This window comes from Falco biarmicus, chromosome 5, assembly GCF_023638135.1.
Source record: "Falco biarmicus isolate bFalBia1 chromosome 5, bFalBia1.pri, whole genome shotgun sequence".
Classification (NCBI taxonomy): Eukaryota; Metazoa; Chordata; class Aves; order Falconiformes; family Falconidae; genus Falco; species Falco biarmicus.
This window is the reverse complement of record NC_079292.1, coordinates 47,447,594-47,467,440: the sequence shown is the minus strand read 5'-3', so window position 1 is coordinate 47,467,440 and position 19,847 is coordinate 47,447,594. Positions and strand designations below refer to the sequence as shown.

Sequence of the window (19,847 nt, the reverse complement as noted above, 5' to 3'; positions counted from 1 at the left end):
GCTTGTGCAGCACCCTTCTTGCCCAGACAGATCAAGTAGGTAGCCATGTGCCATTTCATAACTGGACATACGAAGAAAAAAGATGTATATTCCTTTTGCTGTTCCATGGGGAGGTATTCCTAGAAAAAAGAGCAGTAGCATTCACTTATTCTCATATACATCATTAGAAATAAGTGACAAAAGGAGAGCAGCAACACAAGTCAGAGTAATATAGAAAAAAAAGTGTGAATTGCTAAAAGGTGGTATATAAAAGAGAGTCCTGCTTGCATATTGTTAGGTAAACTGACACAGCTGCAGAAGTGACAGGCTTCAGAGCAAACCAGCCTGTTTTCAGTTTGAGTAATCTGCGTTTTTAGATACCTAAAGCAGACTGACACTGAACAGCTTTTTAGGGAACTTGTGTGTGATGGTTGGGCTGTCTTGAAGATCCTCCATCTCAGAACTGAGTGGCAGATGCACTCTGAAAGCAGACTGGAACAGCTGTGCTCTGCTCTGTCCCTCCCTGGCCTTCTCCCAAGCCTACCCCACAAATATTCTTTCTAGATTTTTTTTCCATATCAAAGAACTGGGACTAATAACTTTTCTGTCTGTCTGTTATAACATAAATGCAGCTCTATTTTTTTCATGCTTGTAAGCCAATATAGTTAAAATCAGAGGAGGAGTTTGTTATTATCAGCATCCTCTTAATAAAGATTTACCTAAGTTAAATTAGCAAGGAGGAAGAATTTCTTATTGTGTAAATTAGAAACCTGTATCAGCATTGCTTATCTCCACTTGTAATTATGAGGAAATGGACTCTCATTTTCAAGGTATATCACTTGATCATGGTGTGTATGAAAGTAAATCTTAGGTGACTGCAATAATGTTAACTTTTCAGTGAGTGTACTTGCTCCAAAACTATACAAATATGAGAGCCTTGTCAGATCCACTGACTCTGCTAAAAGAGGGCTCCATCCTAATACTGTCATTGACTTGTGTTGAGATCAATTGATCATGCATCAGATTGTAGGACATGGTCTACACTGACAGTGAAAATCAAAGATTTTTTTTCTTTCTTTCTTTAGGAATTGGAAGCATATGTTGATTATTCAGACACGGAGAATGAATATAAAAGGGAAGATTTTTACTACTTTTCCCAGGAAGAAAGAGAGAGACAAGAACGAGAGAGACAGGAATCTAAGAGGGTGTTACAAGAACTGAAATCTGTACTGGGATTTAAAGCATCAGAAATAGAAAGACAAAAATGGAAACAGCTGCTATTCAGTGACCATGGTAAGTGTTCTTTTGAAAACTAATTCCTTTCTAAGAAAGGGTAGGTGTCTGTTTGCCATCAGCTTCTGACTATGTTAGAATTCAGACAGTACTTAGCTATAGTAGTGTCATTGATAGAGCTGTGTGGTCTTTGTTGCTATTCCATCTCTTGATACTCTTTGTAGCAATCATTTTACTATATATTGGAAAGAACTCAGAGAAACAGGAATTTGGCTTTAAACAAAATATTGAGCTAAAATATTAAACACACAAAACATTAAGACAGTGCAAAGAGAACTGTCAGGCTATAAACCACACAAACTGAACTGGCTGGCTTTCATGGCTTTCCAGTAAATATGAATTTTAATTGGGGTGCATAAATAGATTACTTTTCAGAATTTAAAGAAACCATTAGAAATCATCTCAGTCTTACAAAAATACATTGAAGTGGAAAGCTAGACTTTGAAATATTAAAGACTTCCAAAAGAGTAAGACTGGCTTTTGATTCCATGAGTGTGAGTATATAGGATATGTTTTAAAAAAAAAAAAAAACAACCAAAAAATCCCAACAAACCTTGCAAGAAGAGTTCTTCCAAACTAGCCTTTACTAACTGTGAGGACTGCTGGGTTGCTCCATCTACAGGCTGCTAGGTTGCGCCATCCACTTGCACTTGAAGGCAGGAATATGAAAATTTCTCTTACCTCAATGAGACAGTCTGTCTGTTCCAGCAATAAGACTGGATGCAACTTGATTCCTTTCACTGCTTGAGCTGTTTGATTTATTATCTTTAAAATTGGCAGTAATTTGTCTTTTCCTTTTTCCCTTCTTTTTCCCATTTTCAATCCTTCCTCTTAGAGACAGGTTAGGAAAAGCCCTCTAAGAAATTTCATGCTCTATGTTATGCAAAACAACCTTCAAGTCTGGCAACATATCCAAGGATTCTGTCTCTGCCAGTGTCTACCAGAAAGAAAGACCATGGATAGCGTCTTTCTGTACTTAAGTGAGAACACACAGTAACAGACCATATTATTTATGAGACTGTTTCTTTTCTTTTGACGTCAAACCCACAAAAATATCTGTTCTTCACAGCTTTCTTCATGTCCATTTAGCTACAACTATGGTAGAAGTCACTTGGCTATCGGTTTTGACTTCTAGCTGAGTCAAAAAACCGTGAGACATCAGATTGCATCATAGTCTGCTCAAGAGTAGGATTTCTGTATTATTCTTCTGGCGTTAGATGCAACAACTCACAACTCTTCGGATGAACCTCTTCAACTCTTCCTTTCCTCCCTGTTAAGGGCAGAAGGAAGGAAGGAATCCTACCCCCAGTTTAAGTGTTGACAGACCTAGTGACTGCTGCAGAAAGAGTTCTTGTCAGGAAAGCTTGCACAGGATGTTCTCTTATCTAAGTTAGCAGCTGATACCTGTCCACATCAGTATGTCCTCAGGCCATTTGCAGCCATAGCTGAAAAGAGTCAGCTGACTCCTGTAGTCATCAGTAACTGTTCACCTGAAAGCCTTTGTGGCTCATGTTGGTTCCTTTCCATGTATAGATATTACATTGTTTTAGCATTAGAGATTCAATGGCGGGGAGAGAGGAAAGTGTGATTTCCTCCAGCTGCCTGGGACTAATCATTGCTTACTTCCGTCTATACAAAACTGGAAAACATGAGGGCAGTTCATGAAAGTAATTAATATTGTTTCTATTTGGCTCAGAGACAGTGTGTCTAATCTGAAAGACTGATACGGACAGCAGACATAAGATCTACTGTTTTTTAAGGACTTTCTCCATTCTTCAGAAGAAACACAAGTCATGTGTTTATGACATACAGCTGCAGACTTTAAGGAATGACTCGTGCATATGGATAAATTAAACATTTTTGTGAGCTGTGCTTTCCAATTTGTGGCTTGCTTTATCTTGAAGATTTAAACCCACAAAGGTTCATATTCTTGTCTCTATTGGCCCAACCCAATGGATGGCTGTGATACCACACTTTTCCATAATCCTCTTAAATACTGTTTTTACAAAGCAGTCATATTCCAGAAACCCTGTCTTCTCCTAAATTGTGATTATCGTGAAAAAAGATCCTGAAATATTCAAAGACTTTAAAATGTGTTAGTCAAGGCACCCAGCAAGCCAATCTGATTTGTTATGGTTTTTGGTTTGTTGAAGGAGGGGCTGGTGATGGTTTTGACATAAAAGAGGTCAGCTCCAAACAACTTGATGCATCTGAGGAACACAGCATAAAGTCAACTGGAGATGACAATAGGTTGGATTCCAGAAGAAAAACATTATCTTAGCAGAGCACCAGACTAAAGCAAATTTGCCTGGGCCCAGCACCATGGCAATAACTGCTTACGGGCTGGGCAGTAGGCAATTTATGGGAGTGTTAAGTGAGCTTCTGTTTTTGGTCCTTTGGCATCCTGTTGAGCCAGTGAAATGGAGATGCTTTTGAAGAGGTCTGTGAAGTTGTTAGTGGCTTTGTTCTCATTTGTTAAACACTGTAGAACAACTTTCTTCTGGTGCAAAATCACTTCTGGCCTTCCCCTAATCTCTCCCCCCAAAAAAGTTCATCCTGTCGGTGGCTGCATTGTACCCAGCTGTTTGCCTTTCTCCCACCTTGTCCATACAACAGTTCTTATACAAATATTTCTCAGATTTGGAAAGCTATGCTCTAAGAATTGATGAATTCCACCTTGCTTATTAACTAGTCAACTCAGCAAATTGGCCAGCTACCAATCTGACGTATCTACTTTTTGAGAAATTTTGGCTTTGGAAGTATTCTTTGGAGGAAGTAGGCAACAAGTTTGCTTCCAAATGATTACTGTGCATATTCCTGCCTCTTCAAGCAAATGGGCAGAAATAAGCAGCAGCATGGTTTTTACAAGTTGGGGGAAGAACTACCCCATTAACAACTGAGATGGGTCTGGTGCAGTGCTCCTTCAGTCTGTAAGGTTTTAAAACAAACAGTACAATACAAATTCGAAGCCAAGGTCTTTCAGTGTGCTAATGACAATAATTATCTAATGTGACAGCCATAATGATGCACCTGCCTTCAGCTAGCTAAAGTGAATATTACTGAAATAGGATGCAATGGAAAAATCCTAATACCATAAATTTTGTTTCCCGTGAAAAGTTTGTGTATTTCCCAGAGTTATTTTCATCTCTGCTTACAGGGGTAAAGTCAGAATGGAATTAGAAAGGGAAATGCTACTTGGGAATCTGCTGTTGCCGCTCTCATTTATGTTCGTGCTGCTACTGTAAAGGAGCTGCTGCAGTTTAGGGAATCTGTTACTTGGAAATGGACATTATATCGTTTTCTTAAAAAGAAAGACGTCTGTTCTTCAAGAAGTGATTGTACGAGTTATACTAACCCTTAACACTGGGAGGAGAGACTTCCTGGCAAGCATCCCGTTGCTGGCAATGGGACTCGCTGCTGCTACTAACTTCAAGAGAGGCTAAATTAAACCACACTTTATTTGTGAGGACACCTTACTTGACTGTATGAATACGTGTTGTATTTATATGTTGTGGTGTATGAGATCAGATATTGCCTATAAGGACTTTTCCATGTGTCAGCTTATCTTTATTGGATTAGGTAAACTGTTGTTTAAAATGAAGACAGTTCAAATCTGTATACAGTGCAGTAGTTTTACTTGTTTTTTACTTTAACATTGAATGCATCATCTGTGTTTGATGCTGGTTTTAAATGTGCTGCCTCTTTACGTCACAGATTTTAAGAAGTAGTTACAACACGCAGATATCACATTTCACTTCAGCTTTGTGATTAGAAAACACTGTTATTTTAAGTTTTGTGGGTTTTGTTTCTGTTGTTTTGAGGGGGGGTTGAGCCATTTTGACAATCTTGCATCTTTTCAAACACAAATAAATCATTTATATATAGCAGTTTGCTTTTAGTTATCATTTAATTTTTTTCCCCCTTTTTAAGCTGCAGTGAAACCCTTGTCTCCTGTAGAACCACTGAAGCCACTAAATAATTTGGAATCACATATGAATTCAGATACAGAAAAGCAGGACTGCAGCCAAAGCTGTGATAAATCTGAAGATGACGACTCTAATCCAAAAGTGAACACTGCTGATACAAGCAGGACAGAATATTTGTATGAAGATCCTGAGATGGAGAAAAACAAAGACGGTGCTGCTGCTGAAGGTATTTCTACAGGGGCTGAAGAAAGAATGTGTTATCAGCGTGAAGGGGAAATTGAAGAACTCAAGCCGAGCAATAGGGATGGGGTAAAGGTTTCACAGTCTCCCTCTAAGGATGTGTTACATTCAAAAATCAAGCATAGGCTGGCCCAGCTCCACATATCAACAGATTTAAACTTCACATCTGGTCTGGCTGCACAAGTTGCTGCCAGGTCTTTTGCTTTTACTACAATGCAAGAAGAGACTTTTGGAGATGAGGGGGAGGAGGAGGGGGAGGAGGAGAAGACACAGGAGCATGAAGTCCTTGTGGAGGACTGTGAGAATGAAGATAGAGGCTCTGAAAATGAAGGAAAAGTATAAGTCTGAGCTGAACTTTATTAAACCAACAGCAGGCAATTTGACACAAAAAACTAAGGTAGGGGTTTGAAGATGAAAATACTGCACGGGAAAAAAAGGAGACCTAAGTATAATACATCTTGTTCCCTAAGTCTGGTACACTAAATAGGACTTCTAAGTATATCAAAAATTTGCAGGTAAGAGAAGTTTAGGCTGCATCCAAGAAATAGTTGGCTGTTCCCTTTTTAAGAACCTAGTGGTGGGTTTTGGAATTTACCTTTGTGTTTTCTGTTTTATTTATTTATATTCTAATGTATTGTGGTTTTTGTTTCTAAAAAGAAGGCAAAACAATGTCTTGAATTACAACAGACATTTTTTTGTTCTCAGATTCCGTTATCGTGGTATCAATGTTTGTTCCAACAAAAAAGCCAGGATGTTTCTTCTGGGAGAACCTGAACTGTTCCCTGCGATATTCCCCCACCACTTTCATTTCACTTCTTGTGTCTGCAGTGTGTTGGCTAAGCCACCGTAGGCATTTGTGATTCTGTGGCTAGTGATGTGGCTCCCAACTAAAATGTAGAATTTTAAATAAAAACTTGAAAGAGCTAGTATTTGATGTGTCTTGGGGTATGGGGCTGACAGTATGAAGTTAGTCATGCTTCAGATTAAGGTTTACTTAGAATTTTATGAAGGGTTAATAAATGATTTCTAGATGTTGTAATTCCTGTTAGAGAAATGTGTAGTATATGTTAGGGAGGGTTATAAGCACGTTGGTAGAAAGTACTGTAGACAGCTAGAAGCTATCTGTTGGATTGATAATCGTTGAGAAGTAAATACCTATTTATTAAAACAGCTATTAATTATTTGTTAACCTTTTGTAAATTGAACCTTAATATAATTGTTTGGTTTGATATTAGAATTGATTGTACATTTTTACGTCCTGAAGTAATTTTCTTAAAGCAAAATTATCTGAGCACTTAACAACATACAGTATTTTGTTTAAACAGCATACTTGCTTTTCCCTAATGTTCTTTCATTTTTCCTTAGATCACACCTGTAACCCGTGTGATTAAGAACCCATGAGAGAACAAGAACTGTGTATTTTCTAAGGTGTATCTTGTAACTTGGTTGACACTGAAATCTGGATGTTTGGTATGAGGTTATGTGGGTTGTTTTTTTTCTCTGTGGTGGCGTTAGGAGGAGCAGCAAAGTGATGCTAACCTCACAGAGGAGCTGGTCAATAGTTTCACTGCCTTCTCTTCCTTTTGCCCTCTGACACAAAATGAAGCAAAGGTCTCGTGTCTAATGGCGAGAGAGCTGCCTCTTTGTATGGAATACTCTACTTGCACCTCGATACATTTCCAGTCACAAAACACCTCATCAGTTACTTAGGGTATTTGTTGTCTCTTGATGATTCTATAGAATAAAGGGGTTTTTAGATGCAAGTTGTTCAGAGGACGCTGTCATGAGAAGTGGGGAAGCTAATGAAGGTCAGCAGGTTAGGGTGGAACTCTGACCATATGTCAGAAAACAAGCGCTTTTTTTCAACCTCCGTCCCTTATATTAGTGATTTTGTATGAACGCTGTTAAATATGTGGATTTTTTTACAGACCATGAAGAGGTAAATGTCAATTGATAAGGCAAAGGGAGTATGTGACTTACACTGTTCTTTCACAATATAATGCCTGTCTTCTCCCTCACACACAGATTTTGGGAAGAGAATGTTTTGCCGTTCTTTGTTAACCAGTAAGACGGTGTTCTGTGCCCTTAATTTTGTGTAAGTGACTGGAAGCTCAATGGATGATGTCTTGGGGAACTTGTAAAAGAAAAGAGAAGAAAAATGCTTCTCGTAGTGTATTTAGAAGCTAAGCCTCCTCTTAGTGGCAAAGGATGTTCTTCTGTAACCTGTAAAGGTTAGGCTAAAATGATGAAACACTGTTTTATTTTCTCTGTGGTGAGCAATTTATTTTTTTTATCAAGTCTGTTCATGCTTCTGAAAAAGAAGTCTTCCTCATCCTTGGCTTGAGATCCTTGAGTTCACAAAGTGCCCAGATACTTTTTGTTCCTAGCTAACTGTTCTGACTGTCTAAATGTATGTTCCATTAATATTTTTCCACTAACTCATCCACCAGCATCTCGTGATCTTATGTTGTGTATCCCAGAAATGATGTCCTGATTTTTTCCTACGGGATACAAATCTTAGTTTACAATGTGTATGGCTATGATACCAACCTGGAAAAATGATCAGATTTAGGATATTTATTATCTCTGTCCTCACAGTTTTGGATTAAGTCGGTAGTAACCTGAGTGCTTTGCATTGCTACTAAAATAGGTTTCAGATCTCACATTTATAAAAGTTGCTATCTCTTACTCCTTTGCTACAGTCCTTAGCAAAAGAGCTGGAGAGTCTACTTTGGTGACTGACTTTGGGACCTAGTTTTATAATACACTGGTCTTGGTGATGAAACTGGCCTAAGAAACCCCATCCATCATTAGTTGTTCATCTTCACCCATCAGCTGTGTCAACACAGGTTTTTGCAGCCATGTTATAAACCAGCTCGTAAGTCCACTTGGGTCTAAATTCCACTCCTTTTAGGGGCTACTTTTCACTGTTCTTATGCATGATGCAGTTTACAGTGTTTACCTCCAAACAGCTGTACCAGCACATACTGTGTTGCGGGTATGAGACTCAGGATTGTTCGCACTTACATTATTGGCAAAGATTGTATAGTGTGAAGTTACAGCCTTGACATTAGACGTGGGTTTGACCAAAGCATGACTTTTCAGAGCAAGTTCTGATCCTACTTTGAACAAACAGATTTTCTACAAGCAATTTAACTGCTTTCCACGGTCTGTCTTAGTGCAGTCTTAGAAACTGCACACATGAACATCTGGGCTCACTTGCTTTTTCTGCCTCCCATCACATCTATATATAACAGCCATCAGGTCATTTATTTTGATTTTTTTTTAATATTCCCTCTGCAGAAAAAATATGGCTAACAGTGTAAAGCACACAAAGCATGACTTCCCTTAATTTGATAATCAGGTTCCATTTACATGTAAATAATCTGTTATAATCCAGGTTTCCTCATAATTATTCCATTTGAAAGGACTGTGCATACATGCTATAGATTCCGTCAAGAACCTGACTGATTTATTGGCAATCATAATTAATTGTTGCATTTAAAATTACATATATGTGAACACACTGAAGTGTGAATTGGCACTAAAGGGTTGTGTGAATATATTGAGCATGTCAAGATCTGAGTGCTGTCCTGTGTTCTTTGGCTCATTACCCTAGGTAGGGATTTTTGTGAAAACAAAACATTTGCTTCTTAGAGCTTTGTAACTTTTTGAAACGTGTTAATCAGGAAATCCATACTAAATAATGGGTTATGCCAAAGGATACCAGCGGCAAAAATTATTTGTGAAGAGCAGGGCTAACACTAAATGCATTTTCCCTATTCTATTTCCAGTTAGCAGCTCTGTGCCAATTAGCGGCTCTGTGAAGTTGTAAAGAAGCAAGTAATTATATAGAGTTAAGTAATTTCTTCTCCTGTCCTACCTGGAAGGCACTCCAAAGGAGATACTTGCTTCTTAGGTTGGATTGCAATCTAGCACTACATCTTTTATGTGACTTTACAGCTAAAGATCTAGGTAAAGGCTTAAATAGGGACAAAGATCTGTGATATTTGTCCTCTTTTTTTAAGTGTATGTCTTCGTGACAAATGAAACGGTGGTGTAATGGAAGCAAATTTTGAGAATTACAGATAACTGAGCATCTTTCAAATAGAGTCAAATGTTCTGTCAACTATAAGCAAGATTCACAAATGTGAAGGCTTCTGCTATCAGTTGCAGTAATGGGACAGTTTTACTCCCGACAGGATTACTAGACATCGCTGAATCCTGCGTTTATTTTTCTAAATACAAGATGGAATCTGGCAGAGTAGCCAGTTTTACTGAGGTTTCAGACTTTGTCCTGAGGACACCTATCTGTGTGTGACCTGACTGTTTACAGTATTGGAGATTTTATGTGTATCTAAAGTGCAGAATTTGCAACTGTCTTAATAATTTCTTTGGTAGTAAAAAAAGGTATCTAAACGGTGGATTGTAGAGTTGTTGGCCAACACTGAACTTCGTAATCTTGTAGTCTATCCCTTTTTATCTTGCTTTTTTTTAAATAGAAGCAAGGGGTCAAGTGTACTAAACTGCCCCTGTTCTTTAAAGTACTTAGTGAAGGGCTGCTGTTGCTATGCAAGTGGCTTGTTCCCAGACCCAACTATTTTTTAGAATTAACAGGGTTTCATACTGTCTCATCTGAAAAAGCAGGCAGAGTGTGAGAAGGCGCTTCATCAGTGGAAAGGGTCAGGCTACACTGGGATCTTGTCTGTGGCAGAGACTAATAGCAGATGGTGAGGGAAGAGTTGTGAGGAAAGGCAGATCGTGTAGTGATGTCTCCCCAGGCTGCTCCCCAACAATTTGTGGCTTAGGGACTCCTTGAGCTAGTGGTGGTGGTGGCTGTCAGCTTTAACAGGTCCTGATGGAATTCTCTTCATAAATTTCTTCAGTCTCATGCTTAGTCAGTCATTACTAGTCCCGATGCTGCTATGTGCTTATCTTTATTACAGTGTTTTACAAAGGAGGCGATTTGTCAATAATGGTTTTTAAGTTTCTTTTTTTGAACAGAGCAAGCCCACTTCTCTCAGTCCTTCTGCAGAGGTCATGTTTTCCACCTTTCAGTTGCTTTCCTTAGAAATCTATCCAGTTTTTCAAGTATAATGACCGAAGTGTGGTGCAGTACTCCAGACGTAGCCTCAGCAGTGCCGAGTATGGAGTAATAATCACCTCCCATAAAACACTGAACCATTCAAATATATTTAAGTCCATATAGGAAAAAAAATCTTTTCAGATCTTTTACCCTTAGCTGTTCAGATGACAAATGAAAATATTTGGTCTGAGAGAGGAGAAATATTTATTCACTGTCATCAGCAGGATTTGGCTGGATAATGTTTTTCTTTGCTAACAAAACAAAAAGTTGTTAAATCAAAATGAACTTCCAGCAGCTGCCACCTGGTCTAACAGAAACTGAAGATGCCAAACAACACTTGTTTAAATTTCAGCTTGACTTTTCAGCAGTGTTCTTGGTCTCTGATGAATAAGCATGTATCAGAAAATGTATTATTGCACAAGAAATGTGGCAGTGGATATATAGATATCAGAGATTAAACTGAAGGCTTCTGTGGGTAATTTTTAAGGTGCCTGGAGGTGTGCTTTATTCATACTCTCATGATATTTAATTCCCTCGTGTATGTGTTTTTATTTTACCACTTGAATTTTAAATGCCAAAAAGTACACTTTGATTTATTTGACTTGGAAATTTGTGCAGTAAACAGAGAAGTGGTAATGGTACTGTAGCTGTGATAATAAGACATGTTCACAGGTAGGGGTGAAAGCTACCTACTGTGAACTTTGCTTTGTAGATGGGTAGAGCAGTGTAGTTTGAGCTACAGATCAGTACGTAACTGTTCTCGATAGTCTGCCTCACCTTTCACGCTGCCGTCTCTCAAGGTTTGTCAGAATAAAACTTGACTCAACAGCTTGGATGTTCTGTTAGCCCATGTTACACTTTCTGAATCGAACATAGGATTCTGAGGAGGTGACTATAATTTAGTAGATGAGGAAAAAGAGTTTGCTTCTGTTACAAATGGCTTATTTTAAAAGGGTTTAATAGGACCAAGACTTGAATACTTTCATATGATCAGCATATTTTGACCTTTATACCTTCTCACCTTTAAATCTTAAAGGCTTCATAGACAGTCTGCTTTAGGGGATGCAGTTCTATAGCAGCTTAAACCAATCCAGATCCAGGCTGCCATGGCCATGCCACAGCCATGCAATCTCGGTCCCTCCTTTAGGCTGGCTTTTGTAACCACTCAGTGATTTAGGACGTGGATCTGGCTGAAAATGCACCACTGCTTTAACTTTCACCGGGCTCCCTCAACTAATTCATCATGTGGTTGAAAGAGTTCTAGTAGCATTTCAGGGAAGCAGGAGGGAATACATGCCTGGGTGCTGAGGAGGAATGCCATAGATCAAATTTACATCAGTTTGAATTAGTATTTACATGAATTACATCATTCGTGTATGCAGTGAAGTGGGATAAACTCAACTCCGTATGTTGCTTCCTTCATCTCCCTATTTTCTGTTGACCGAGGATGATGCCACTCATCATTTTCCTTACTCATTTTGACTCCATGGGTTTTTGTTCTTCAGGCTTAGGCTGCCCAAGACCTGTTCTGTTTTACTCCACAGAGTTTCTAAACTGTTTATTATACTGCCAGTAAAACTGAAGTTACAATGCATGGTTTTTTCTGCTTACTGTTTTCACCCTTCTGGTCCTCTGACACCTATGGTTTTCCCTTTACCACCACTCTTAAGAGGTCCAGATTTTGAAATAATAACACAGATTCTTCTTGTGTGTGTTTGTGACACAGCTTGATTCTTCTGCATCTTCAGCATTGGAATGTCTAGACCTAGATGTGTATACTGAATTTGAGAACTGAACCAGAAGGTGGACACCAGAACGGGGAGTACTGCAGTCAAAACAGAAATAATAACATATAGCAGCTCAAATTTATACCACATTTTTGGTGTGTACACCAGTTTTGTTTTAGAAATAACTGCGATTCCAGTACAAGGTCCCAAAATAGGTGTCATTAGTTGCCTTGATTTGTGCTTGTCTTAATATTTAAAGTCTGCTTCCTGACCTTCTCCAGTTGTATGGACAAGAACAGAAAATAATCTCAAATTTCCAAACAGAGAGTGAGCAATGCATTCCATTACTTTGTGCTATTAAAAAGAGGTCCTAAATAAACAAAAAAAGTCATTCCTGAATATCTTCAGTAGTCATTACTAACACAGTCATGCATTTGATCTCAATAGAAGCACCATAAATGAGGGCTCTTTATAATGTTTGATATCTGTGTTTCTAAAATAGTATTAATAATAGGCTTTAAATGTATTACGGGATAAAAGCCAAAAACCTATGGATTGTCCTTCAGATCTTTCATCCAAAGCCACAGCTGGTCAAATTTAAACAAGTTCATGCTGTCTGTTCCAGCACTGCTCAGTATGAGACAGTTTTTAATGTCCTAACATGAGTGCTTACAGACAGTTTGCATGCACCTGTACGCCCAAGGTCTGCAAAGCTTGTAGAGAGCACGGAACAGTGCTGAGGGAAACCTTTTGGGTTTATTGTCTCTGTCATGCTCCGTTGCAGCACCCATGCCACATGCAGTCCCACTCATAAACTTTTTCCTTCTCAGCTTTCCTCTTCACAGGCCACACAAACTAATTGTGGATGTTTGTTTTTTTCTTGTTTCTCACCTAGGTTACTATGCTATAATGCACCAGGTAGTAGACCTCCAATGAAAGCTTAAACATTCGTGGCCATACTGCAGAAGACAAGGCCTGGGCACACGGGGTGGAGAAGCTCTTCTGGTCTGACCACCTCTGGGAAGAGTTGTACTGAGGTGGTTTGACTATGGGGGTGCTGAGCTATGCTTGATGACTCTGCTGGTGTCTTTCAAAGCTCCAGTTCTTGCTAGGTTCGTTCTTCCCTCTGGTGGTCTCTCTCTTCACTCTCAGCAGTCTTCAGCCCTTCTGCAGCATTCTGCTCCCAGCTCTTTAGGAACTTAGCCACTTTTTCCCTTCATTTCTGAACATGTTCTCTGAACTTTATGAAATGGCAGGCTAGAGGGAATCCACACCAAGGCGCTGCTGTGCATTCCCAGTCATAAACTCATAAACAGAAGGATTCTTAGGTCTGGTAACTTGTCTGTTATGACTTTCCTTCCAGGGAGCTTTGACCTACATTTGAACCTGGCCCTCCTGTTCCTTCCTGGACTTCAGAACATTCACTTCCAGAAATCTCCCTCCTTAATGATCTGATAGTGATAATGATAATGAGATAGTAATGTCTCCTTAGCAAGACCGATCCTTGAACACATGTTCCTCATTACATGAGCTTTACTTGTTCTTTCCAAGAGGAGGGTGGCACAGTTATGGCTGAGCCTGTGTTCCTCTAAACATGTTTGCTTCTTCCTGCAGGACAGGCTTAAAACGAGCTCTCCAGCTGCTACACCAATGTGCTTTGGCTCCACAGCTGCCTCACCTTGAGCTCTGGAAGCTCTGGGATCTAGCAGTTGTGCTTCGGTCTTTCCCGCTGTCAAAGACCATGTGTTTTCAGAACATAATTGCTGCTAAATCTCCTCTGAATTTTGAACCATTTTGAATTTTTATTGAGCAGTGTTAACGGATTGTTTCTTAACTTAATTTGAGGGGTTTGTATGAGGTATTATATATATATATATATATACACACACACACACTCTTCATATTGTACATGTGTATTGCCAGGTATCCCATTTAGTGGTTTGTCTAGCACAGAGACTGTATCTTTCTCACATCAGACGTTCCAGTTGCTTACTTAAAAGATAAACAAAAACTTAATTTTTGTTATCTAATGGCAAAAGAACTGAATTCTGTTCAACCAAGCAGGCTGTGTGGAGGTATTTAAAATGCATGCTGATTTTACCCCCTGAATTAGAAAAGCTATTTAACCTTGTTTTCTCTTATCAAGGCTTTCCACTGGAGCTGCTGTGAGTGCCTGTACACCCATCTGCCTTGCCTTAAACATGTAAACAAATACGTGTTCCTCAACATTTTCTGCCTGCTACGTCTCAGTACTTCCCAAAACGGGGCCTAAGGGCACCATAGATTGCTGAGCAAGCCAGAGGGAAAGGAAGAAAAGAATCTTGATAAGCTGCTGTTTAATTGGTTAATAAATGAGAGCTAAAATATAAGAGGAAATGTTGAAAAGAGCAAACTGCAGCAAAAAACCTTGGCAGGGCTACAGAGGGAAATCACATGTGATACGCTCTGAAGTTTGCAGACACTGGGAAGGATCCACCAATTTCTCTTCAGTGTGGAGACAGGAAACATTCATCAAACTGGTAGTCTTCAGCCGCTCTTAAAAACCCCTCTATTTTATCTACATTTCATTTCCACAGAAAGACTCAGTCCTGCTGTGCTGGTGTATCAAGCTGTATGTAAATCAATCTCCATATCTCTTCCTTTAAGCTCTGTATGATGACAGTCTTTCCTGACTGTACTGAAAACCCATGTGGTTTGGCTCCACCAGGAGCCTCTTCTGCACTTACCCTGCCAGTTGCTGATGCTGCTTTAAACACAATTGATGAGATGGGCCTCAAGCAGGTTTAGATCAGGAAGTCTTTAAAGCAGGTATGAAGCCTGGTGGCTGGCTCTGTTACAGCTCCAAGAACTGAAGCTCTGGATGTAGGCAGTAGCAGGAATACATTCCTGGGTTCTGCCCTTTCTGTGTGACAGGTTTTTTTGCCTGTGATATTTTCCCGAACCCTTTTGTTTCTTTTTTTCTTACTTTCCCACTTTACCTCCTTAGTTTTTCCCATGGCTATGAATCAGGACCTAAAGGTTTTTTTGACATATTTGATGACGTGCACCACCAGGATTATATTGAAGCCATTTCTTTACATTTTTGGCTGCATTTCCCTCGTTTCAGAAATAGTTTGCTTAATTGTAATGCTAATCGCTTTCAAAGTCTTTTTGGTTGCTATTGTTTCTTCGGCATCTGTAGTAAAATTCTGCCTCACTGCTGCGTGTATCGCTTTTTCTCCTCATCCTCTATGCCTGACAGCTGCCTAGGTGGCATAGATGTGGCTTATCCATCCTTCAATTAGTAATGATTGAATGGAATAGGGAATGCTTTTACAGGGACACGTAAATGGTGTATCAGCACTTTGTTTGATCTTTTAGACAGAAGTTTATTTATAATTCCTCTTTCATCCTGAAGATGAAATTAATTTTAAGCAATCCTGGCAGTAGTTAGTTTCTGCAGTATATTTTGCTGGCTCCTTAGTACAAGCACTTTAGTAATGAACACTGGTTACTCTTGTCTAAATAAGTGATGACTGTAGAAAGAATGTTTTCTGTGTGTCATGTGCTTCCAGCTGCACCTTCCTATCATCTTTCAGAGGCCTGTATGCCATGCAACCATGGGGCAACTATCAGCAAAATCCCTTTTAGCATCACATAAATAGCTAGGTAAGTGAGGCTTTAGGAAGAGAATAATGCGTCACTTGAGGACACTGGTAGCAGGTCGATCTTTAACCTGGAAACTGAACTTAGGTGCTGTGCAGGAGATGTCTTCTACTTGTCTAACTGGATGATTCCTAAGAAACAGACTTTCTTTGTACACTTTAGAAGTGCCAAAATAGTGGCAGCAGTACAGACTGGCTTCTTTTATCTGAAGCTTTGTGGCTCCCTCATAATGCTTAGACTTTATTATCAGAACAAAGGCTGTATTCTGCTGATGTCAGGAGCTGTGGCTGAGGCACACCTCTTCCTGTGAGCTTTCCCTGTATTGGTTTTAAGGTTAACAGCTGTTGACCACTCTTCTCACTGAGGTATGACTCACCTAATTCATATCCCCAGGAAAGAAAGCTTAGAGATGACTGGGAAAGAAGGGAAATAATTTCTGCTTGAATGGCAAGGGGATGCTTAGTGAGGCAGGAGTATTTATTCTTATGTATTGAATCTTGCTGCCTAACTGGTGCATAATTTTTTGTGCAGTACAAAAGGTCTTGCTTATTCTTTACTGTTTCCAGGTTGGTTGGTTTGTTTTCATATGGAATACTGAACAGATCCAATTGCTGCTGTTAGAAGGAGAAGCCTGTCTACTAAGAGGGGTCCGTAATGTTATCCTTGGAGATTTTTTGAATGCTAAATTGCCTGTGTGTATTCTTCATAATGTACCATATGCAAATATTCTTCAGGAATTGATACTACCACGTCAGACAGTCAATATTTTCTATGTAAGAACTGTACGTTTCCTATACTGCCAAGAATGTATATATATATCTATGAAGACTTAAGATTGTATCTTTTTGAGCAAGCCTCTTTCTTCAACCATCTGAAACTTTCTTCCTGTTTCTCAAGTTCTCTGCTAATTTAATAGACACTTGTGTTATATTGTGTACTTTTTTGTATCAGCTGTATTGCTGTATTTCTCCTTTCTCTCATTAAAACCTGTTCTTCTCATCCTTCTGCTATGCTGCTTCTTATTGGAAATTCTTGTACTGTATCAGTTAACCTGGTCCAGAGTGGTGTGGCTGGCTGAGATGGAATCAGACCAGTCCTAAAAAGCCAGCCATTCAGACTTCTATTATATCATTTCATTGATCCCAACATGTAATCAGTTGTACTGTATTAACCTTCCCTAGCATTATTTTGTAGCACAGTCCATACTTTTGTAAGACAGTGAAGAAGAAACCTGGAATGGGATACTTGTGATATAAACAAATGGACAGGACACAAAACATGTACTGAGAGATGAAGCCCATAAGTCTCGTGGATGGTTGTTTCTGCTGACATATGCTAAGACACCGGTGGTCTTCCTGAGTGAATCAAGTTTTGAGGAGAGATTTGAAAGAGCAATCTAAGGGCATATTTCTTCTAGAAATGTGGCCTTCAACTTAAGTCAGTCAATTCTCTTTGCTGTCTCCATGCTTAACTCATCTTCCAGGTAAATGAAGAGGAAAAAATGAACGCAGGGTAAGATCTGCTTGCTTATTTCCATTAGAGAAACACCTGATTTACAAACAAGAAAATGCCATCTCCCAAGAAATAATTTCGTGAACAGATAGAGCAATGATAGTGCTTCTTTTACCCTCCCAATGAAAAGCAAGATTTTCAGTGTTTCACTGATGCTAATTCCTTTTTAGCAGTGCAGGATCTTCCTTGGCCTCCAGGTGTACTCTTAATAGTACCTGTTCCGCGGCATGGTATCCAGGAGGAAAGAGTTCAGAGGTCAATTACAGTGGACCCGAAGTATTGAAATAAAGAAAAAGAACAGAACATGCACATGCACATATGTGTTGAGTATTTGGCAATTTTCGAGGGTGGGAGATACGCTGGCAAGAGGGAAAATACCAGGAGCATCAGGTCTTGGAGAACTTACTGTTTCATCTATAATTAGACACTTACTTAAGGATTAAATTAATCACATCTTTAGCACCACCTATATAATTATAGTAGCGTATATGGAAATAGCTATGTCACCTAGCCTTGGTTGTCTCTCAGACTCTTCATCACCCTCTCCTTCATTAAGACTGTTTTTGTGCCCCCAGCTGCATCTGCTTGTGTGCTCACAGCCTGTGCATGAAAGAACCCTGTGGAGTGTCCCATTTAAGGATTTCTTGTCGTGGTGCTGTGGTAGCAAGGGGAAGAAACACAGATGCAGAATAACCATGCTGGCTCTGACCACACGTGGCATCAGTTATACTTAGACGTAGGTTAGGCAAACACCCTCTGTGCGACTGCATACATTTACTTCTAAAGTTGCATTTAGGGATGATGCCACAGTGGGAGATATTTAGGAAAATTCTGGTGTAGAGAAGAACCAGCACAGGGAATTCCACAGGCCAGTGCAGCCTTCCCAGTCACTCAGAGAAGCATTTGCAAAAACACCCAGCCTAAAACTAATCTGTCCTGACTGCAATCAAGAAAGCTTGCCACTGACTGAGGGAAAACACGGTAGGCTGGTAATTAATACTTTTGAAAATGCTACTGTTAATTACCTGTCATACTTAATCCCTAACTTCTCTACTACTCCAGTAATTGTTCTGTGTACACATGTGAAGCTTCCTTCAGAGAAGAATGGACTGCAGCTATAATATGTGCTGGTTTCTGCGCTTCAATATAAATGAAATACATTGTTTTGTTAAACCGAAAAAGACAAGAAAGGAACGAACTTTCCGTGACCTGTCAGAGCTGGCTAAGAGCAGCTCGGCAAAAGACTGCACACTTCATTTTGGGTTATATCCTGTGTTCTTTGTTGTCACTGCTAATAACTGCTTCCCAGCTATTAGCACTCATTTAATAGATCATCATCATCATCACACCCTGCAGAATTTATTGGTTAAATCAGTAGTGGAATGCGGTGGCCTTTGCATTCATACCAGGCACTCTGAAGTTCCGGTTGGATTACTGGTTTGCAGCACCACTAAATTAAAAGTAATGATATGGTTCCCAAACGCTATGTAATAAATAAATTGCAAAAGTTGCAATTATTTCCCCTTTCTGCCTGTCATTGTTTCTGCTCTGGAAACTTCTATAAGAGAGCTGACTGTTGCAGCATATGCTTTAACTCCTGGGAACACTCCCTCCATGAGCTGTATGCTCGGTGTGCAGCTGTGAAGTAGTGGACCATCTGCTGCTTTTTCTCCAGGTTATGCTTCTAAAGCTTCCCTGCTACTTTTAATTAAATGAAGCAGCTAGCTGCCAGAAGACACCTGACTAAAGTAATTGGTCCTTTAATTGCAATTAAATTTTTATGGATAGTGCCAAAATGTAAATATAACAGCCCATAAAATGTGTTATTCAGACATACAGAAAAGAAATGGGGGATGAGTCCAGGACCTTCATCTGTTTTCTCATTTCCTCCTTGCCAGTAACTGCCAGTAAAGATTCTGTAGCTCAGCGGTTAGGGTTAGACAGCCCTAACTGTTGAATGGGACAGAGAGGAATATACGAGATGGAGAACTTGTAAACACACAGAAAAGGTGCAAATGCATTGATATTGAGACTGCTGTACTTGCTGCTCAGAGTCACGGTGCTTTACATTTAAGAAACTGAACAAAGAAGCCAAAGGTCTCAGGATAAAGTGATTAAAAACCATCATGATAGAAATACCTGAACTTGAAATCGCTTGGAAAACACTAACCCATGTGATAATCAATCCTCATCTTGGCTGTTTTTGAAGGTCTTTAGTTGACTTGCTGTACCCATTGAAAATATAGTTGGCAAAGAGTAGCTTTCCTTGAACGTACATCTGCCAAAGAAGAGAACAAAAAAAACGTAGAATTGGCAAGAGCAACCATTATTCTGAATGATGATGATAGGCTGAGAAACAAAGGTTGTTGGGTAGCCTGACTTACAACTTTGTTATGGCTTACAGCTTCATGACTTCGTTATGTAAAATATTTTATTTAT

General features: G+C 39.4%; 1 protein-coding gene across 5 annotated transcripts in view; it reads left to right on the top strand.

Moving 5' to 3' along the window:
* VEZT (vezatin, adherens junctions transmembrane protein) overlaps window positions 1-16,895 on the top strand; it is a 68,133-nt gene extending 51,238 nt beyond the window's left edge. For 3 of the 5 annotated variants that reach the window (XM_056339266.1, XM_056339265.1, XM_056339264.1), the window contains exons 11-12: window positions 1,065-1,272; window positions 5,203-16,895. In XM_056339266.1, the coding sequence (XP_056195241.1) occupies window positions 1,065-1,272; window positions 5,203-5,780 (786 nt within the window). In that variant the 3' untranslated portion in view covers window positions 5,781-16,895. Of the gene's footprint in view, window positions 1-1,064; window positions 1,273-4,429; window positions 5,167-5,202 lie in introns of those variants that run through there. The other 2 variants (XM_056339269.1, XM_056339267.1) reach the window with 2 other exon arrangements.
* Window positions 16,896-19,847: the final 2,952 nt, after the last annotated feature.